The sequence below is a fragment of the Pelodiscus sinensis genome, chromosome 2 (genome assembly GCF_049634645.1).
Source record: "Pelodiscus sinensis isolate JC-2024 chromosome 2, ASM4963464v1, whole genome shotgun sequence".
Taxonomy (NCBI): domain Eukaryota; kingdom Metazoa; phylum Chordata; order Testudines; family Trionychidae; genus Pelodiscus; species Pelodiscus sinensis.
In genome coordinates this window covers 187965739-187986166 of record NC_134712.1, presented here as the reverse complement: position 1 = coordinate 187986166, position 20428 = coordinate 187965739, and the positions used below count along the sequence as shown (strand labels likewise).

General features: G+C 40.9%; 1 protein-coding gene across 9 annotated transcripts in view; it reads right to left on the bottom strand.

Moving 5' to 3' along the window:
- NGLY1 (N-glycanase 1) overlaps positions 1 to 20428 on the bottom strand; it is a 43876-nt gene that overhangs the window by 9067 nt on the left and 14381 nt on the right. For all 9 annotated transcript variants that reach the window (XM_075922020.1, XM_075922029.1, XM_075922025.1 and 6 more), the window contains exons 5-9: positions 11555 to 11717; positions 2196 to 2415; positions 966 to 1087; positions 463 to 608; positions 146 to 256 (exon numbers count right to left, since the gene is read on the bottom strand). In XM_075922020.1, the coding sequence (XP_075778135.1) occupies positions 146 to 256; positions 463 to 608; positions 966 to 1087; positions 2196 to 2415; positions 11555 to 11717 (762 nt within the window). The remainder of the gene's footprint in view (positions 1 to 145; positions 257 to 462; positions 609 to 965; positions 1088 to 2195; positions 2416 to 11554; positions 11718 to 20428) is intronic.

The window sequence follows — 20428 nt, the reverse complement described above, 5'->3', positions numbered from 1 at the left end:
AAGAATGCATAAATAGTAATATTTAAATTCTTTATAGTAAACGGAGGCCTTTATCAGGACCACACTTTCCTTTGTCCACAGAACTTAACATGTATTAGAAACAGACTATGTATTTTAACAAATGCGTTGAGGTAAAGCTACATACCAGTTTATTAAGCCTTCCTATTGTTTCACGCAATGCTGCTTCTTTGACCTGTGTTCTTCTAGAAAGTAGTTCTTCATGTTTACAGGAATATCTCCAGGTGACATCAACAACCTCAAGCATAAATTGCAGAAGTTAAAAAATACATATAATACTCTGCCTCTTAAATAGCTGTATATTTTCAATAGACAACATGATCAAGAGATTGTCTTCTTACAATAACCTAGCAGATCCCATTAGAGAGGTATAGTTTATACAGCTTCTTTCTCGGAGCAAATTTGTATTTGCATTTCATAGCATATTATTATCCCTAATCCTACCTCATCCTTGGAGAATGCAATTACATAGGAGAGCTTCTTTCCCCAGCCAATCTCATAGAGAAGAGGTTTATCACAAACATTTTCACAAGGGTCACAATGAAGCCATCTCTGTTGGGATGAAGAATATACCTCAGTCCATACATGATCTGCATGAAAGAGATGCCAAGGAAAAGACTGAATGTTTTGCATTCAGAAGCATCACTTGTTAAATATGAAAACACAAATAATGCATTCTGCTTACTTTTATTAAAAGCAAGAGAACCCAAATGTATTATGTAATGGAATATCAACAGATATCATCATGTTGAACAGTAGTCTGACTTCATTACATAGAATATTCTTCAAATCAGACAAGATGGAAATTAAATCTACATATTATTCATTAGATACTGTGAAACCTCAGACGTTGCCAGTTAGCTAACATGAATACAAAATGTAATGGTGGTAAGTCCCATTTTTATGCAAGCTTATACTAAGTTTAAAGTGTTTTAGAGCAGTGATACCTGTTGAATCCCAGACATATCTAGCTTCAAATCCTAGAGCTCTGCAGCACAGGGTAAAACAGTTAGCCCACTCTCCACAACGCCCACATCTTGTTTCCAGAAGTTTCTCAGGATTATTATACCTAGAAAAATTAAACTTTATTTATTGTAAATTCTGTGCTTTGTACAAGTTCATGGACTTTAACAGAAATATATATTTTCCCCTTCTAAATCTTTGAACCATTTATACAATAGAACCTCTGAGTGCAAACTCCAGAATTATGAATTGACTGGTCAACAAAAACTCATTTGGAACTGGAAATATGCAGTCAGACAGAAGCTGGGGCGGGGAAGGGAGAAAAGAAAATACAGTACTGTTATATGTAAACTAAAAAAGAAATAAAGGAAAAGTTTAATACAATATTTGACAAGGTAAGGAAACTGTTTCTTTGATTGTTTCATTTAAATTAAGATGATGAAAAGCAGAATTTTTCTTCTGCATAGTAAAGTTCCAAAGCTGTATTAAGTCAACATTCAGTTGCAAACTTCTGAAAGAATAGCTATAATGTTTTGTTCAGAATTATCACCATTTCAGAGTTACAAACAACCTCCATTTCCCAGGCATTTGTAACTTTGAGATTCGCTGTAATCCTCTTGATTAGCAGGAAATCTGTTTTCAGTGACATTGACTGATTAAGATGATTGTTACATGACTGTTCTGATTTTAAAAAAAAACCTCGATTTAAGTAGGATTTTTGTGCTCTACCGGTTATTGACAGATGTCAGCACAATTCTGAAATTAGTACTTATCTGCTGCTACATTCAGCAGAAGTATGACCTCGTTTGTAGGCTTCCAAAAAGTAAAATAATTTATTTTTACTTTAAAAAAAAACACCCTGATAATGGCACATTTATTATTTAAAATAATAATATATAAAAAATGCACTTGGTATATTTTAACAGTGTTAAGATTAGTCAAATATTCAGTATAAAAGCAGGGTCCTATTTTTAAATGCAATACATTTTTTAAAAATTAAGCATGGTGATAAAATATAAACATTTTTTAAAAATTAAGCATGGTGATAAAATATAAACATCAGAGCCAACAACCACCCCATGGTAGTGCTTAAAATGATCTATTTGTGTTATAGTACAGATTTCAATGTTTGTATTTTGTTATATAATCTCCCAATAATTTACAGAATACATACATACAAAATAGCATTTTAGAAAATCCAAGGTTATGCTTACCTTGGAAATCTGTTGCTAAATTGGCACTGGTTACAGTGATGATTTTCAACCCTGCTTACACTCCATCTCAGATCTTCATCATTAGGTGATAAGTGACCTTTAGATTCTGTCTCACCACCACACTTGCTGCAAGGAAGGCTATTCACCCACTGAAAAAAATCATCCTTAAACCAGTGTAAGAGCTCCAACAACAAAAAATCATCTTCATTCACATGGGTACCTATAACATTAAAACACAATAATTCAAACAAGATTAACCAAATCTGGATTCAATTGACCTTTTCAAATCTACATTATAATTTAGAGTTGAAGTATTAACCAACAAATTAATATATAGATGCCATTTAAGCAAAAGATTAACAATTGCTTTGACTCCAAAACCCCAAAAGGTTTTTGTTTTACCAGAAGCTAGTGGCAGTATAGTTAAACATGTCGGCTGCGTCTAGACTGGCATGATTTTCCGCAAATGCTTTTAACGGAAAAGTTTTTCCGTTAAAAACATTTGCGGAAAAGAGCATCTAGATTGGCACAGATGCTTTTGTGCAAAAGCACTTTTTGCGGAAAAGCGTCCGTACCAATCTAGACGCGGTTTTGTGTAAGAAAGCCCCAATCGCCATTTTCGCCATTGGGGCTTTTTTGCGCCAAATGGTTTTTACCTGTCTACACTGGCCCTCTTGCGCAAAAGCATTTGCGTAAGAGGGCTTTTTCCCAAGTGGGAGCATCATAGTATTTGCGCAAGAACACTGACAATCTTACATTAGATCGTCAGTGTTCTTGCGTAAATTCAAGCAGCCAGTGTAGACAGCTGGCAAGTTTTTCCGCAAAAGCAGCTGCTTTTGCGGAGAAACTTGGCAGTCTAGACGCAGCCGTCTAGTACAAGCGGACTTTTATAAGTTGTAGAGCATCTAGCATATTTTCCAAAATTAAGGTTTGTAAATAAAGTTTTAATTTACTTCATAACTCTTAAACAAGTATATCTTTTCAGGTCAACGTATATTAACTAGACATTTCCTGTCTGGCACCATGTCTTTTTATTATACATCCAGCTACCCTATGCTTGAACATTAGACTCTTCTGTCCTGTTTTTCCATCTATTTGTAGCAGGTGATAGAGCCTTCTCTTTTGCTGTTGATACCCCACCATCTGAAACAGTTTAACTGCACCTGACTGATTTTTAAAATCCAGTTCTGAGATCTCTTCTTCCGATTCCTTACCGCCTTTAACTTACAAATATTTTAAAACTATATCCTGGGTCTTCCTTTCTCCCTATTCATAAATGTTCATCATAAATCTGACATTTGCTCTTTCATAACCAAGATGACAAATGTTAATGCCTATATATTTATCTATTTGTTTGTTTGCATTTACAAATTGTACTAATATATTTTTATAACAAAGATTCTGTGCAAAACCAAAGTTGCACCACCTTTTTAATGTTCTGAAAAAAAGATGTGTGCAGAAATGAGCTAGGCTGGTGAACTAGAGTACCTCATCTTAAAAGAGGACATTGATATAATAGGTATTACAGAACCTTGATGGCATGAGGATAAGTAATGGGACACAATAATACAAGGGTACAAAATATATTTGAAGGATATAGCTGTATCTGAATGGACAAAATATATCTGCTGGTGGGAGAAGAGGGGGAGTGGTGATATATGTGAAAGAATGTAGAATCAAATGAAGTAAAAATTGTACCATAGAATTTCTATGGATAATAATTCCATGCTCAGATAATACATTTTCAGCATAATGTATAAATTACAGACCACGATAATGATAGTGACTGTGAAATGCTCAGGCAGATCAGAGAGTATAAAAATAAAAAACTCAATAACGGGGGATTTCAACTATCCACATGTTGAATGGAACATATCACTTCAGGATGGGATGCAAAGTTTCTCGAAGCCTTCAATGACTGCTTTGTGGAACAGCTGGTCCTGGAATCAATGAGAGAAGAGGCTCTTCTTGATTTAGTCCGAAGTGGAGCAGAAAATCTGGTTGCTTGCTAACTATGACCATAAAATTAAATGTAATATCACTATGGTGAGGAAAACACCACAGCAGCTCAACAAGGCTGCATTTAATTTCAGAAAGATAAACTACACAAAAATAAGGAAGTTATACAGACTTTTAAAAGGTACAGTGTCAAAAGTGAAATCCGTGAAAGCTGCATGGAAACTTTTTAAAGACCCCATCATAGAGGCTCAACTTAAATGTATACCCACAATTAAAAAACATAAATCCTATTGCAGAAAATAGAAAAGAACATACATTCTGGCAGATGAAGTGAAAGACTACAATTAGGAAAGCCACACAAAAATTGAAGAACAGTTTGTTACAGACTCAAAAAGTAAAAGCAATTTTTAAAGTACATCAGAAGTAAGAAGACTTCTGATCGACCAGCGGGGCCACTGGACAATTGAGATGCTAAAGGAGTACTCCTGGGGATAAAGCCATGGTGAAAAATTAAATGAACTGTTTGCATCAGTCTTCATGGCTGAAGGATGAGAGGGAGATTCTCATACCTGAGCCATTCTTTTTAGGTGACAAATCTCAGGAATTATCATTTTGAGGTGTCATTTTGAGGTGTCATTAGAAAATATTTTGTAACAAATTGATAAACTAAACAGTAATAAGTCACCAGGACCAGATGGCATTTATCCAGAGTTATGAAGGAATTCAAATGTGAACAGTTTCTGTTCCAAATGTTTGGATGATAGCTAATGTGATGCCAATTTTTAAAACAGGCTCCACAGGCGATCCCAGCAGTTACAAGCCAATAAGGCTGACTTTACAACCAGGCAACTGGGCTGAAATTATAGTAAAGAACAGAGATTGAGAGACACACAGATGAACATGATTTCTTGGGGGCAAGGTCAACATGTCTTTTCTAAAGGGAAATCATGCCATACTAATCTACTAGAATGTTTTTGAAGGGATCAGCAAGCATACGGAATAGGGTGATTCAGTAGATATAGTGAACTTAGATTTTCAGAAAGTCCCCCACCAAAGGCTCTTAAGTAAAGTAAGCAGTTGTGGGATGAGAGGGAAGGTCCTTTCATGGACTGGCAACTAATTAAAATATAGGAAATGAAGAGTAGGAATAAATGGTCAGTTTTGTGACTGGAGAGAGGTAAATAGTGGTGTTTACCAGAGGTCTATACTGGAATCAGTACTATTCAATCTATTATATATCTGAGGGAGCAAGTGAGTCTGTCTGTTCAAGAAGTCCCCTTAAATGGTAAGAGCCCGGACCACCAAATTCGGTGTACAGATTCCTCTTATCATAAGAGGAATAGCCATTAGAGCAACATAAGAGTTTGGTTTTGCCATGAAAATGGGATATGCTTGGAATGGGATTGTCTTTTTTCTGTATGGTTTTATGAGAAGCAATCACCAGGCAGGCAAAAGGGACTGGCTGGGGGTGGACTGCCCAGCTCAGAGCCTCCCACTCCCTCTCCCCACCCCGGAGCCCTTTAGGGAACATTTCTAGCTGTTCCTCTTCATCATGGAGGAAGGAGAAAGTTCAGTTTGTCCATTCCTCACTCTGACTGGGAAGCGAAGGGGGCAGATGAACCTGAACCTGGACCTGCCCCAGCCTGGGGACATGCACTTCTCCCTCAGCTGTGCACACTGGAGCTGCAGTGGCCAGGGAGAGGTGCTTCTCATCTGGACCCAAGCTGCTGCAAAGAGAGAGAGTTGGGGAGATAGTCCTCTCTCCCTGAGGCAGCCTACATACTCAGCCACTGCCTGACGCCAGAGCAATGATTTAAATGACAAAAATTAATTGAGTTTAAGACCCAAGCAATGCCAGGAAAATCGTCTAGTGTATTCATAAATGATCTGGAAAAATAAGTAAACAGTGAGGTGGCAAAATTTAATGATACGAAACTATTCAAGATAATTAAGTCCAAAGTAGACTGTGAAGAGCTACAAAGGCATCACATAAAACTGGGTAACAGTGCAACAAAAAGGCAGATAAAATTCAGTGTTGATAAATAAAAAGTAATGCACATTGGAAAATATAATTCCAAATATACATATAAAACGATGGGGTCTAAATTAGCTATTACCACTTAAGAGAGAGAGCTTGGTATTACTGTGGACAATTCTTTCGAAACATTCACTCAACGTGTAGTAGCAGTCAGAAAAACTAACAGAATGCTGGGAATCAATAAGAAAGGGATAGATAATAAGACAGAAAATATCATATTGCCTTTTATGCTACATCTACATCTTGAATACTGTGTGCAAATGTGGTTGTCCCATCTCTAAAGATAGACTGGAATTGCAAAAGGTTCAAGAAAGGGGAACAAAAATGATTAGGGGCAGGAAACAGCTTTCATATGAGGAGAGATTAGTAAAATTGGGACTTTTCAGTTTGGAAAAGAGATGACTAAGGGGGGATATGATAAAGATCTATAAAAATCATGACTAGTGTGCAGAAAGTACATAAGGAAGAGTTATTTTCTTCTCATAACACAAAAGCTAGATGCCATCAAATGAAATTAATAGACAGCTGATTTAAAACAAAAGAAGATATTTCTTCACACAATGCAGTCAACATATGGCATTTTTTTGCCAGAGAATGCTGTGAAGGCCAAGACTATAACTAAATTAAAAAAGGAACTAGATAAATTAATGGAGGACTGGTCCATCAATGGCTATTAGCCAGCATGGCTAGGGATGGCGTCCCTAGCCTCTGTTTGCCAGAAGATGGATATGAGTGACAAGGAAATAATCACTTGATGATCACCTACTCAGTTCATTTGCCTCTGGGGCATCTGGCATTGGACATTATCAGAAGACAGTACATGGGGCTAGCGGGACCTTTGGTCTGACCCACTATGGCTATTCTTATGTTTTTATGAACCTGATTTGCACCTTGTGTCACCAACTCCATTAAATTTATATCGCTAGAAATGTGATAGACATGATAAAAAGGGACAGTCCATTAAGCAAAACACAAGTAAACAAGTCTGGTATTTAAGACTGGATTTTGATTTAATAAAATCTCCTTTTCAGCATTATACAAATTTAAAATGTTACATAAATGATTCTACAGAAATAACAGCTATTGCTTATATGCTGGATATGATCTGTGAATATTTTATTGCTGTCTTTTCTCTGAGCTGTCTGCCAGAAGCTGAATGAGGTAATTTCAATCAAAGTACAATTTTTCTTTCTGTTGGCTAGTGGTGAATATAATCATGCCCCTCTATAGAAAGAAAATTGCTACGATTACATAAATATTCTTCTCTGGGTTCATAAAGTAAATCGTGCATGAAAGGCTCAGCATAGAAATAATGACAAATATGACCAGCTCAACAAGAAATTATTGTTTGAAAATACCTAGAGATCACACAAAAGTTACACAATTTACATTGCTAATAGTAGGTGGCCTACGAGGGTGAAGACAAGCATTGTAATCTCCTGTTCAAATGACCATAACTTTATTAGGATGGTCTTTATGAGCCAAAAAGCATAGACTATGATTTGGTCTTCAAAATCCCAAAGGTTTTGTATATCTGTCTGTAATAACAGTTCTCCAACAGCAATGGTAATTTCTCCAGGTGGCTGTCTTAATACAAGAGTGACAGATTTACAAGGAAACTGGCAGGGTAGATTATTTCTTAGCAACAGTAGCTATTTCCTTTCATACGGCCCATTCTCAACGGAGTCTATCTTTTTATATGTCTTTAAAAATTAAAATTAATACAGTACCAATGCTTTTAAGTTGTCATTGCCTAACAAATAGCAATGTTTTTATTACACTATTTTACACCTGAGTTTAAGGTGCAAGGTCTGAAACCTTGAGTGCCACTTTGGACTTATCAGCTCTAGAGGATGGGGTCACATGAACACAAACTCCATACCCTTAAAACACAGTAAATAAGAATAATTATTTTAAAAATATCAAAACATCAATTTTTTGGTTAAAATCAATTGTTTTGGTTTAAATCAACTTTTTTAAAGTTAAATAATAACAATAACATAATATTTCTTGTTTATAATATGTTACTAGGTAGTTTGCTCTCTCCATTTTAGTTTAAATTTGATATAGTGGATGTTTTGTAGTAATTTTTTAGTTTCATGATTGTTAGAAGAATTTCATATTTTACACTTTTTTCTTTTAGATAATTCCATACTTTAAATGCTTAGTGAAAACATTTTAAAATTCTTATAATCAGAACACAATCCCAAATTTAAAACTAATAAGCAATTACCCCATCCTATATTTGTAACCAACATAACTTTGTAATGTAGTGATTTTCCAAAAGAAGAAAAAGCTGAAATTCTCTAATAGTCTTCCATCAGGGTATGCAGTTCAGTCAATAGAACTTATGTTCCTAAGTCACTATAGTACTTTTGAAAAATCTCACCTTTCAATGCCTAAATCTGTGTACAGAAGGCTAATTTTACCCTTGGGGTTTTGGAATTTTTTGGATTGTGTGCATAAAAATTAAAAAATTTTTTACCATCTTGAAAGTCTAACTTTTCACTGTTAAAACGGAAGCAATTTTGTTTTTAAGTAATAAAGATTTTATGCCACAAACAGTAATCTCTCTCTCTCTCAAAAAATTTTCTGTGGAACAACAGAGTGATATCATCGCGTCACTCTGCATCCCATCGCACCTCCCCCCTCAGCCGGAGAGCCTCCTCCCACTGAGCTTTGTAAACAGTGACCCAGCTTCACTCCAACCCCTCACCATGCATGCTGGACAATGCAATCCTTGAGATGCGTAAGCAAGGCACTGTACATAGGGCCTGAGTGATGAGCCATTCCCTTCCCACCACCAGGTCTCAGCTCCACAATGCTGCTGGGAAACAAGGGACACTCCCAGACCCCTAAGCTATGTCTACACTCGTGGCTTCTTGCGCAAGTATGGCAGTTCTTGCGCAAGAATCCGAAGAGCGCCCACATGGCCCGCCTGCTTTTGTGCAAGGAAATTTACAGTATAGTGTGGTAAGAGAAGGCTTCTTGTGCAAGAGCTACACTTTTTTAACAGGTGTAAGCCCTCTTGCGCAGGAGCTCTTGGATGCTGGCCAGGGTTTCTTGCGCAAGAAAGCCCTATGGCTAAAATGGCTATCAGAGCTTTCTTGCGCAAGAGAGCGTCCACACTGCCATGGATGTTCTTGTGCAAAAACACAGCTGGCACAAGGCAGTGTGGACATTTTCTTGTACAAGAGTTCTTACACAAGAACCCTAGCGCAAGATGTTCTTGCTCAAGAAGCCGCTAGTGTAGACATAGCCCTACTGTCCTCCTGCTGTGTCACACAAGGATACACTTCGGGGAGAACTCCCTCCAGAGCTGGCTGCAGCATAATCTGGCTCTTTCCCCTCTCTGGGTGGCCTTCTAGGGGGCTTGTTTCCCCGGTCTCCCCAACCCTGGCTCCTGCCCCAGCAGCCTCCTCCGTAGTAGGGTCTACCTCAGAAATGGAACCAATCCAGTGCATTGTGGCTGTGCTCCCAGAAAGAGCCTGGGGTTGGAGTGGGAGTCCGGAGGCATCCACGATGAGGGCAGTGGCAGAAGGTGAGAGATATATGACTGCTGGGGCTGGTAACTGCCACGGCCGTGCAGGTGACCAAGTTCCAGGGGTAGCTAGTGCTGCAAGTAGGGGAAGCAATGCGAGGAGGAGAGGGAAGTGCCACCATGGAGGCCAAGAGACAGCCTGTGCCTTGAGTAGGGCCTGGTGCTGATGAGGCAGCCAGTGGGCTCAGAGCCTTTATTATCTCGCCATCCTCCAGTTCCCCCTCCTCCTCCCTGGTGCTCTGGAGTGGAAGGGGGTGGGGGAGAGGAGCCACGCGGCCTCCTACCTCCCCCATGCTCAGGAGGGAGTCACAGGGGCTGCAATCCACACGGCCTTCTCCCATGCTTGGGGGGAGAGAGGCGGGAGCCACGAGACGTGTGGCTCCTGCAGCAGGTGACCTCCCCCCCTCCCTGGTGCTCTGAGAGCCACGTGGCCTCCCCCCTGCCCATCTCTGAACTTTGCACGCGAATAAACTATTTTATTGGTGGGTGGGGCAGGAGCGGGAAGGATGTGGGGTGATGGGGGCTGGCTGGCGATTGAAGGCTGCAAGTAGGAGGGATGGGCCAAGAGGCTTTGGACACAGGAGTCTGTCCAGGGGTGTGGTGGGAGCAGAGAATGGTGCGAGTGATTTGGGGCCATGGAGAGCGCAGCCAGGCTCAGTGGAAGCATAGCAGACTCTCTGGCAGCGAAATCAGCCCGTGAGAGGAGGGCTGGCGAGAGTAGCCAGCAGGGGGTGCAGGCCCCTAGTTTTTATTAAAAATACAATTTTAAAGCCTGATGCTGCAAACATTTATGCATATGCTTCACTTTAGGCACATAATCAAAAGGATTATTCTTGTGAGTGAAGTATCACACTTGTTTGTAGGAGCAAGGCCTTAGCTTCCACTGTTTTAGTTTTTGCCTATTGTATTTCTGTACAAATCAGAAAAAAAAATTACCTAAATTGTGTTTTTAAAAAGCAGCAGCATTTGCAATTTAGTTAATTTTACATTTTAAACTGAAGTTAAAATAATACAAGTTTTCAAATTAATTTTATATTCTCGAGATTATATGAATCCTGATTAAAAAAATTAAGTGATGTTAATCAATTTAAATTGCTCTGCCTTTCTTTAAAGACATATATTTATTATCTTCATTCTATTCCAAATGCAAGTAGCTAAGTAATATGTACAGAATCCTGGTGCCTCTAGTGCTGTTTGCTGCTAGTTCAGAAGTCTGAATTCAAGTAAACTTCCTTTGCTCTCTCATATCTCCTCCCATTTGCAGCCATGAACAGATGGCCAGCAGATGGACATAAAAGAAAAGCATGCGAAGGAAGAGCAAATTTAAAATATTATTGTGCAGTGGATGAGAAGAGGACAGATGAAAATGGAAGACAGTACAGAGGGTTAATAAATTTAAGAAATGGTTCAGCTACCCTGAATTTATGAAACTTCTCAAAGCCCCATCTGTACAGAATACAGTACTTTGTTTCAGCCCTTTGCATACATGGATTCTGAATGTATATGATGTGCTGGCATTCAACAGGTGAACTTGAAGGACAAAAGAACTATGAGCCTCAACATTTCATTCAATTTGATTTTGAAAAAAGAAAACAAACTAGGGATTAGCATTAATTCTCCAAAAGAAACACTTTTTTTTTTGATGAAGAAGATACACTAAATGAATAAGGCATACTATACACATTATGAATACTAGTGTAATTTAAAATGAGTATTTGGATTTTACAGAAACAGTGACAATCTTTCTCTGTAAACATGCACATTATGCCCAAATATTTAACTTAGAATTTTTAGTGTTTTGTAAATTATCAGAACTAATACCTCCATCCACTTTTTTGGCTTGTGCTAACTTTTCTTGAGCTCTCTCTTTCAAATCTTGGACAGGGATAGAAGCCAGTGCTTTTTTCTGAAGAGACTGGTTCTCATATACTTGCACATGCTGAAAGTTTGATTGAAGGGTTTTAAAGAAGACTGTTTCAGCCTCCTAATATGGAAAAAAAATAAGTATTATTACAATCTGTGCAAACCATTCTCTTGTAATTGGATTATTTCAAAACATCTGGTCTTGGTTCATTAATTTGTAATCTTGTGTATATATTTATTATAGAGTTGCTGATCATGACTCCATAGTTCAGATTGCTTTACAGATTTCAGTTAAAAGGATTTTTGAACTTTTTTTGGGTAAAAATATGAATAACATGCTAAAATTAGAACAAAGAATGTAAACTTTGAGCACTATTTAAATTTTTCATGATAGTGTGATTGAAACATGAATTGATAGAGAAAGAACTCAAAAATCATTCCTTATGGCAATTTTTTACTGTTGTCTTACTTCTCTTTGTATGCTCTTTCCAAGGAATCTAAAATACTCCAATTCTTGGATCTGTCATTTGTGCATATTGTTGCTCCTGATGAACTGATTTCTAGAGCAACAGTTATACATAGCTGAGTTTGACTGGAGAGCATTTGAAAACTTTTTAGCTATAATGGAAAACGTATGTGTCAAGCTGAAGCTGCTGAATTTGACAATGTAGCAGCCATGGCAAATGAGGAGACAGAGAGTGAGTTAGTATATCTCTATAACCTAGGGTAGGGGTGGGCAAGATATCTCCTGCGGGCCGGATCAATCCCACGGATGCCCCTCCTGGGACCCTCAGGCATGCAGCAGCCTCTATTTTAAACACAGGGCTGCTCCATGTGACACTCTACTCTGCAGGGGCAAGGGGGGAGGTTTCGGGTGATCTCTCCACCCCCAGCGCAATCGCTCAGCTCCTATTGGTCAGAAATAACCAGCTAATAGGAGCTGAGAGATTGGCCTGGGGGATGGGGGCAGCACAAGCCTCTCATCCCTTCCAGAGTGGAGAGCCACATAGAGGAAGCAAGCTGTATTTTCAATGCTCTTGGGCTGCACCAGGCAGGGAGCCAAGCCTGCCTTGGGAGTGCTGCAGGCCGAGAGATGCTTAGGTAAGTGCCTCTCAGCTAAAGACTGCCTCTGGAACCCCAGCCCCTCTTGCTCCCCAACTCCCTCCCCCAGGTCACTTTCCAAACCCTCTGCACTCCTCTTGCCCCAGGTCACAACTCCCTCCCAGAGCCTGTACCCACACCCCTCCCAATCCACACCCCTCCCCCATGCAAGAATCGTCTCCTGCACCTCACTCCCTCCCTGACCCTACACCCCAATCCCCTAAAAAAGGTCACAACCCCCTCCTTCACCTAAACTCCCTCACAGACCTCACACCATCTCCGGCACCCCAGCCCCTTACCCCCTGTGCCCTTCTGTACCCAACCTCCATCCTAAACCCTGCACACCCCCTCCACAGAAATGTGTGGACCTTGACTATTTTCAAAATCTTGGAGTGGCTCCCCATCAAAAATTATTGCCCACCCCTGACCTATGGGATAATTCTCTGAAATTGGAAGGAAGGGATCAAGAGATTAAAACTAACTGTTTTGTATTTCCATGCAAATCACAACCAGCAAAGAGTTGCTGAATAACCCTTTAATGCAGGTAATGATGCCTATTGGTAAGGCTTCTGAGCAATTCTTGTTACAAGATCCTGAGAACTGGAGTGAGATTAAGGAAATCTTGGTTCTAGTCCCAGAACTCTCACCTTTATTGTGTTTGCTGTACCACATAGCCTTTCACACTGACTAAACCAGTTATCCTGTCCCAGAACTTAGTTCAACTTCAGATTCTGTCACTCAGATATTTTTTTTGGCCATACAGCAAAGCTACTCTGAGTAGATCACACACTCAAGCATAGTGGATGGGTATAGGGCGTACCACACATCCAAAGTTATACTGCAATCCTTTCCCTTTGTATACATTACATTGCTTTTACTAACCATTGCATCACACGTTTTGGGATTTGCCTGGTCACTTTCTAGGAAACAATCTCCATTCAGCACATACTGTTCAGACATGACCTACATGGTCACAACTGCCTCCTTCACCCAAACTCCCTCTCATCTTTCTAGGCTCATTGTAGTCAGTTATTCTGTCCTTTGTAAATGGTTTATTGGGTGTTCTCTCTTTGCTAGCTAGTACAGACATTCTGTTTTCAGCCTGCTGAGCCTACTCTTGTCTCCAAAAAATAAGTCCTGACCCGTGTCCAATTAGTCATGTCAAGCCCAGTCTACATTACACTACATGAATATATGTCTCAGCTTCATCAAACTTGCACTCTCAGGGATATGCATGTTATAGGCATTACAGTAAAACTCCAGTGGTCCGGCATCCAATGGTCCGGCACTCCTGATGGTCTGGCACCATCTGGAACCTGGAAGTGCTCCAGGCAGCTGGACAATTGGAGCAGCTCTGCCCCCAGTTTCCCGAAGTCAGCCACTGGTCAGTCTCAGCAGCGGCTGACTTGGGGACGTCTGGGGCAGAGCAGCTGGGGTGCTGCGGGGTTGGTCCCCTTGCGCTGCCCCTCAGCGCTGCGGAACCAACCCGGCAGCACCCCAGCTGCTCTGCCCCAGACTTCCCCAAGTCAGCCACTGCTGAGACTGACCAGTGGCTGACTTCGGGAAACCGGAGCAGAGCACCCCAGCTGCTCTGCCCCGGGCTTCCCAGAGTCAGCCGCTGGTCAGTCTCAGCAGCAGCTGACTTGGGGAAGTCTGGGGCAGAGCAGCTGGGGTGCTGCTGGGTTGGTCCCACAGCCCAAGGGGCGCATCCCCCCCACTCCACCCCAGACCCCTTATAGCCCCCCCCCTTCTGATAGTCTGGCATATTTGATAATCCGGCATCCCCCAGGGCCTAAAGGTGCCAGATTATCAGAAGTTTACTGTACTAATAACATTCCCAATTTTTTTTCTTGCCTCTAGTGGGAAAGGTATTTGACAGTTACTCTAAAAGCAAGGCCAGCAGAGTTCTAGAGCTAAGATGCAAGAGATTTGGTACTGACAAAAGTGGTTCATGGCCATTCTCATTCACAATGGATAGGCTTCACATACACTTTTTCCTTTCTGAGAGACGTCTCAGATTAGAAGTCCATTTTACTGTACTATATGAAGCACATTAGGAATGGGACATAAGGAGCATGACTGTGCTCATTTCTGATGGGGACCCTAACCTGGGCATTATGCCCTTTGTTGCACAAATTATGGTGCAACCCAAGATTTGGGGGAGGTAAATCAACAGTTGATGAAGAACTCATAATAACTATCATGGCATATAGATACTCATGTCCTTCTGTTTCATCAATTTACTATGTGGCCTAAGGTGAAGCTTACTGAGGTAATGGTGGGAAACTATCAAGCTCAACATTGTATGTTCAGCAGTCTCTTTTGACTCAGATCTTCGAGCAGGTCTCAGCTGGTACCATTCAGCTACCAGATTTGCAACTTTCATTCTTCACACTTGCCATACACATTTACTAGCAATGAAAGATCATCACTCAGTTGGCCTGCTTGGTGACAGCCATATTATTTTAGCCTTCTTCCCTGCCACAATAACCTTCTGTTTTGTGTAGGCAGGACATACCTTTCCTTTTTCCTCTCCAACTGCAATAAAAAAAAACCCAAACAAACAATCACCCATAAATTAATTAAAATGTCACATTTTAAAAAAATAGCAAAACCAAAACTAAAGACGGCTATTTGAATGACTAATTTCAGTACGCTTTTGGACTTCCCACTCACATGCTTGTATTTCAACATTTATGCTGTCTTTGCTGAGATACTTTTCCCTTAACTAATTTGCTGTGGGATGGTACCTATTGCTTCTACTTGATGGTAGAATCACAGGGCTCCTCCTTTGGTAAGGATTACAGGGCATGGTATTCTTCAGGGGGCTCTCAAGAGGGTAACAATTTATTGACCTAAATCATAGATGGCCTTCCTCTGGGGAACATGGTTAGTTTCGGGGTATGACCAGCTGATCTACAAGCTTCAGAATCAGCACCCCACTTCTACACATTAAACCTCGCTTTCTCTTGGCTAACATGTCAATATGGTTGTACACAATGACATTTAAGCTCCTAATTTAATAAAAGTGGGACTGCTGCCTCCATAGATAAAAGGTTGTTACATCATCTATACTGCTTTATTAGGTAATCTGCTGTTTTATATAGTATGGCGAGATAAGATACAGACTTGTAGACACCTGATCAAAGAGAATATCAAGTTACGAAAGCTTTTTGCCCATGCAGCCAGGAGCTGTGGACAGATGCAGAAGATCATTCCTTCCAATTAATTACCCCCAAATATTGGGTCATGAAGAATTATATCTGATGGATGTTGGGAGTTGATGTCACTATTAAACATTTACACGATCTATTTCAGTGCAATAATCTACTGTTTCTCTTTTAGGCTTTCATATGTAGCTAGAATCCAACTTCTACAAACTTATTCCATGTTCTAGCCATAGAACTATATATTCCTAAAATGTCCCTCCTTTTGTTCAGTTTGGCTGTTTTGTAAGAGGATTCTGTCAGAGATCCTGTGATGGACCATTCCACTATGTCTTGAATTATTGGGTATCATTTTAAACCAAAGCTCCATGGTGGCTTGCCTCTTTCAGGTTCAGGAGGTCCGGGGCAAGCCAACCCTCTTGAGGCACAGCCCCTTTAAAAACAGGTGTTTGGGCCTGGTAGAGGGGAAGAGGTCTGGTGACTGTCTGATAAGCAACCAATTCCCATAAAGTCTGAAAGAGCTCAGTTGAAGAGAAGAAATATAGAAGCAGGTTCGCTCCTATATTGGGGGATGCCCAAACAATGTTTCTAGGCTGGAGAAGAGCTGCCAGGAACAGGAAGGCTCTGGGAGGAAAAAGGTAATTGTTGGGTTTATATTGAACTGTTTTTAGGTCAATACAACCAACAAACAGTGCCCTGAAAAAAGGGTCTGAACAGACCCTGGGGCTATGTCTACATAGGCACCCCTTTCCGGAAAAGGGATGCTAATGTAGCACTTTGGAATAGGCAAATCTGCGGGGGATTTAAATATCCCCCGCGGCATTTGAATTAACGTGGCTGCTGCTTTTTTCCGGCTTGGAGATAAGCCGGAGAAATGCGCCAGTCTAGACGTGATTCTCCGGAAAATAAAGCCTTTTCCGGAGGATCTCTTATTCCTACTTTCAAGGAACTTAAATCTAGATATGAAGAGAAACTGTTTTCTGTGAATGTAGCAGTGACTCACTATGTGCTCTGAGATGCAGATTTACCCCTCCTCCCCCTTTCTCACTAGTATTATCTGTTTCTGCTGCTTTTCATTCAGAATGGTCATATTTTCTGATAGTTAAAATCATTTACTACCTGCTGCCTAAGATGGCATCATACTTAATGCTATTTCATACTGAAGTTAACTGGGTCTTGATGGGAGAGTGTGTCACAGTCAAATACTGCCATCTTGGGTCATGTAACCTCAGCATTTTATTCACCTCCTGTAAATTCATCTCCCATAGAAGAGAAAAATGTGTACATTCCTTTCTGCTCTTCTCAGTTCACCCCTTTTTGCTCCCCCTCCTTCTTCCTTTGGCTCTCATGTTATCAACTCACTTTAGTCAATACTTCCAATGCAAACAGATTTCAGTGATACCAAAAGCATGTTCAGTTCACTAGTGCATATTTGAGGAATGCTCCTCTAATTAGCATTCTGCTGGTCTGAGATTAAAACATGTTTCAAAAAGAGTGGGGGGAAATTTTCTTTATTTTTCCATAGTTTTGTCTGTAAAAGGGCACTCTTTGGCTGAAGACTGTTCAGGGAGGCCAGCAGTAGCCAGATAAACTGAATCACTATGTGAAGTGGGTTGTTTATTTAACTCATATACCCTAATGCAGTGTTTCTCAACCTTTTTTTTTTTAATAAAGTACCCCCTTAAAAAAATATAAGTACTCCCAGTACCTACAGTTTTCAGACACACACATTTTTTTTTCTCCTGTTTCAACACATTTGTTTAAACAACTTAATCAGGCAGGCGATGAAATTTTTGGGGTTAAAAAGTACAAAAATAATAAAACGCTGTAAAACTTAAAACAAAAATTCAGTTTTCTCCAAATTTCAGTTGTGTTGACAAAACCCCCAGACTTCTCTCGAGTATCGTGATGGTGTTCGTACCACTGATTGAGAAACACTGCCCTAATGGATCTCATTGTAAAGAAACATTCCCTGAGATCTAAATTAAACTTTCCTTTGTTTGCATTCATTCCATTACTACGAATTAGCCCTCCTCCCAAGAGCCTTTCTACACAATTCTTTTATATCCTTCCAGTAGCTGTAGATTATTTTCCTCTCCCCTTATCCATCTCTAACCAAATTATGCATATATATTGTTCACTCACTCAAATTATTATCTTCCCTTATTTTATTTGCCTTTCCTTGATTCTCTCCAACTTTTCAATATCTTACTTGTGACAAAGTATAGATCTGGACTCAATACTGTAGCTGTGTTCTCACTGATGGTGCATGTAATATGTCCTGTTAATTCAGTCCTGTGCCAATGAGATCAGACTAGGTGCCTTAATCAATGAAAATGGGAACTGGCCTCCCCCAGTCAGTTTCTCTGAGCACCATCTAACAACAATTATAGCTTGCTAAACTCATGGCACCTTCACTACTAAAAAAATTAGTGAAGTCTTGTGCAGATAGAGATGTCTACCTGTGGATGCAAATATTCGTGGATAGACATGGGGGTTCCACAAACCTACTGGGCTCTTCTCCCAAGAGCCACTATAGCCAAAGGAGAGGAGAGTGGCCCTGTTGTGCCCAGTAGTCAGCACCCTGTGTCTACACTGTCCCCAGCACTGCTGCCAGCCATGGTGTCTCCTGTCTCATGTCGTACAGCCCGGCTGGTGGTGGGGCTGAATACAGCGCAGCGATGATCCCAGGAGAAGCACTTGTCATAGACTACTGGCTCCCAGGTGCTACAGGACAACACTCCTCTCCACTGGCTGCAGTGGCTCTTAGGAGTAGAGTCCTGTGGATCCCTATGTCTATCCACAGATCTGCATCCATGAGTAGACATTTTTATCTGTTCAGGGCTCTAGTAATTAGCGGAGGAATTTAGCACAGAAGTAGCTAAGCAGACAAAAGCATTCCTGCCCTTCCATTTTGCATAGCAGGGCAAGGAAAGTGAGATGGGAGAATTAAGTTAAGGGCTGTCCAGTAGACAGTAAATCATTCAGTTTTTGCTTGTCCAGAACAGACTTTTGATTGCTCCAGTTTTTGGCCATTAGAATTTTTCTTGGCCTGTAGTGATTACTATTTGATAGTTAGAGGAGCTATATAAAGTCTGTGGCCACATAAGAGCCTCCACAACAGCTAAAGACTGGACACAAAAACTAAGAACTTATTCTAGAGTCTGTCCTTCCAGAATATGGTCAAGGCACACTCAGGGAAGCATGCAATATTATTGCTGAATTCTGTCTGAGGCTAGAGCATTCTTCAGCGGTGTTAATCTAGCATTTTTCATAAGCACTGGGACACCTGCGTATGGAAGGCCAAGAGCAAACATGACATTGTAGGTGGGTAGAAGAATGACAAGAAGAGAGCTTCTGTCAAAGCATTATTTTTAAACTCAGGAGTGACCCTTTAACTACAGGACAGTACTACAGGACCAGTCCGAACTTTTCATAACTGTTGAAATAGGGCGGAACTGGTTTCGCTCTTCCTGGAGCTCATCAGCTGTAGGTAACTGGTTTAATATAATTGGCCACACTCTCTGCCCTGATTCACCTCCATGCAGTTGCATGCAGAATTTGGGAAGGTACTGGTAAAAATTGGGTCTGGTAAATACTGTAATATCTAGGGATGTTAACATGCATTTATTTGTGTAAATGTGTAACTGATGACATTTTTAGGGGTTACAAGTTCACATGAGAGGGAGAGGGGGAAATGGGAACCAGTGCTGCCAGGGAGCTTAAAAGTCAGTTCCCCACTCCCCCGGCCTCTGATACAGAGGCAGCGGGGAGAAGGGAGGGATGTACGCATGTAGCAATGAGCGTTAACCAATGAGCCCAGGCTCATCGGTTAACCTTGTACTTGGTTACACGTTTACATACCTAGTAAAACCATGGTTACTACCACCCTTGAAAATAATAGTTAGAAAATGTTTTAAACTACAACTATTTCAAAAACTGTTTCATTAATGCACATGCTTCATTAAGTTTTAGTTATATATTCAAATTGTGGTTATATAAGGTAGTAGATTCATCTCTCTTTATATATAAAAGTTTTTTTCCTGAGGGATGACAGCATGATGTCATCATGTCATTCTGTCTGCTGCCTCCTGCCCTCAGCCGCCCAGCTTTCTCCCTCCCTGACCCCTCCCCCAATGCCGCAGGTCCTCCCCATCATGGGGGAGGTGGGGGCAGGAGCTGTGCGCCCTCCCCCCTCCTGGGAGGGCTGGAGCTGTGTGGCCTCCCTCCCCAGTGCTGGGAGTGGAGGGGGAGCCGTTTTGGGAGGGAGGGAGCCATGAGCTTTCCCCCCTCTCCGCCCCTTCAGCCCTGTCTCAAACACTTTCGGCTGAGACCCCACATTACCAACCCCCTCACACACACCTTTGGCCAAGACCCTGCATCTCCAGCCCACTCACTCATACTCCCCCCAACCTGAGACTCAGCACCCCCAGCCTCCTCACTCACTATCCTGCTGAAACCTCGCACTGCCATGCTCCTCATCATCCTGCCGAGACTCTGCACCCCCCCAGCACCTCACTCACTCCTTTCACCCAGGCCCTGCACCCCAGCCTGCTCCTGCATC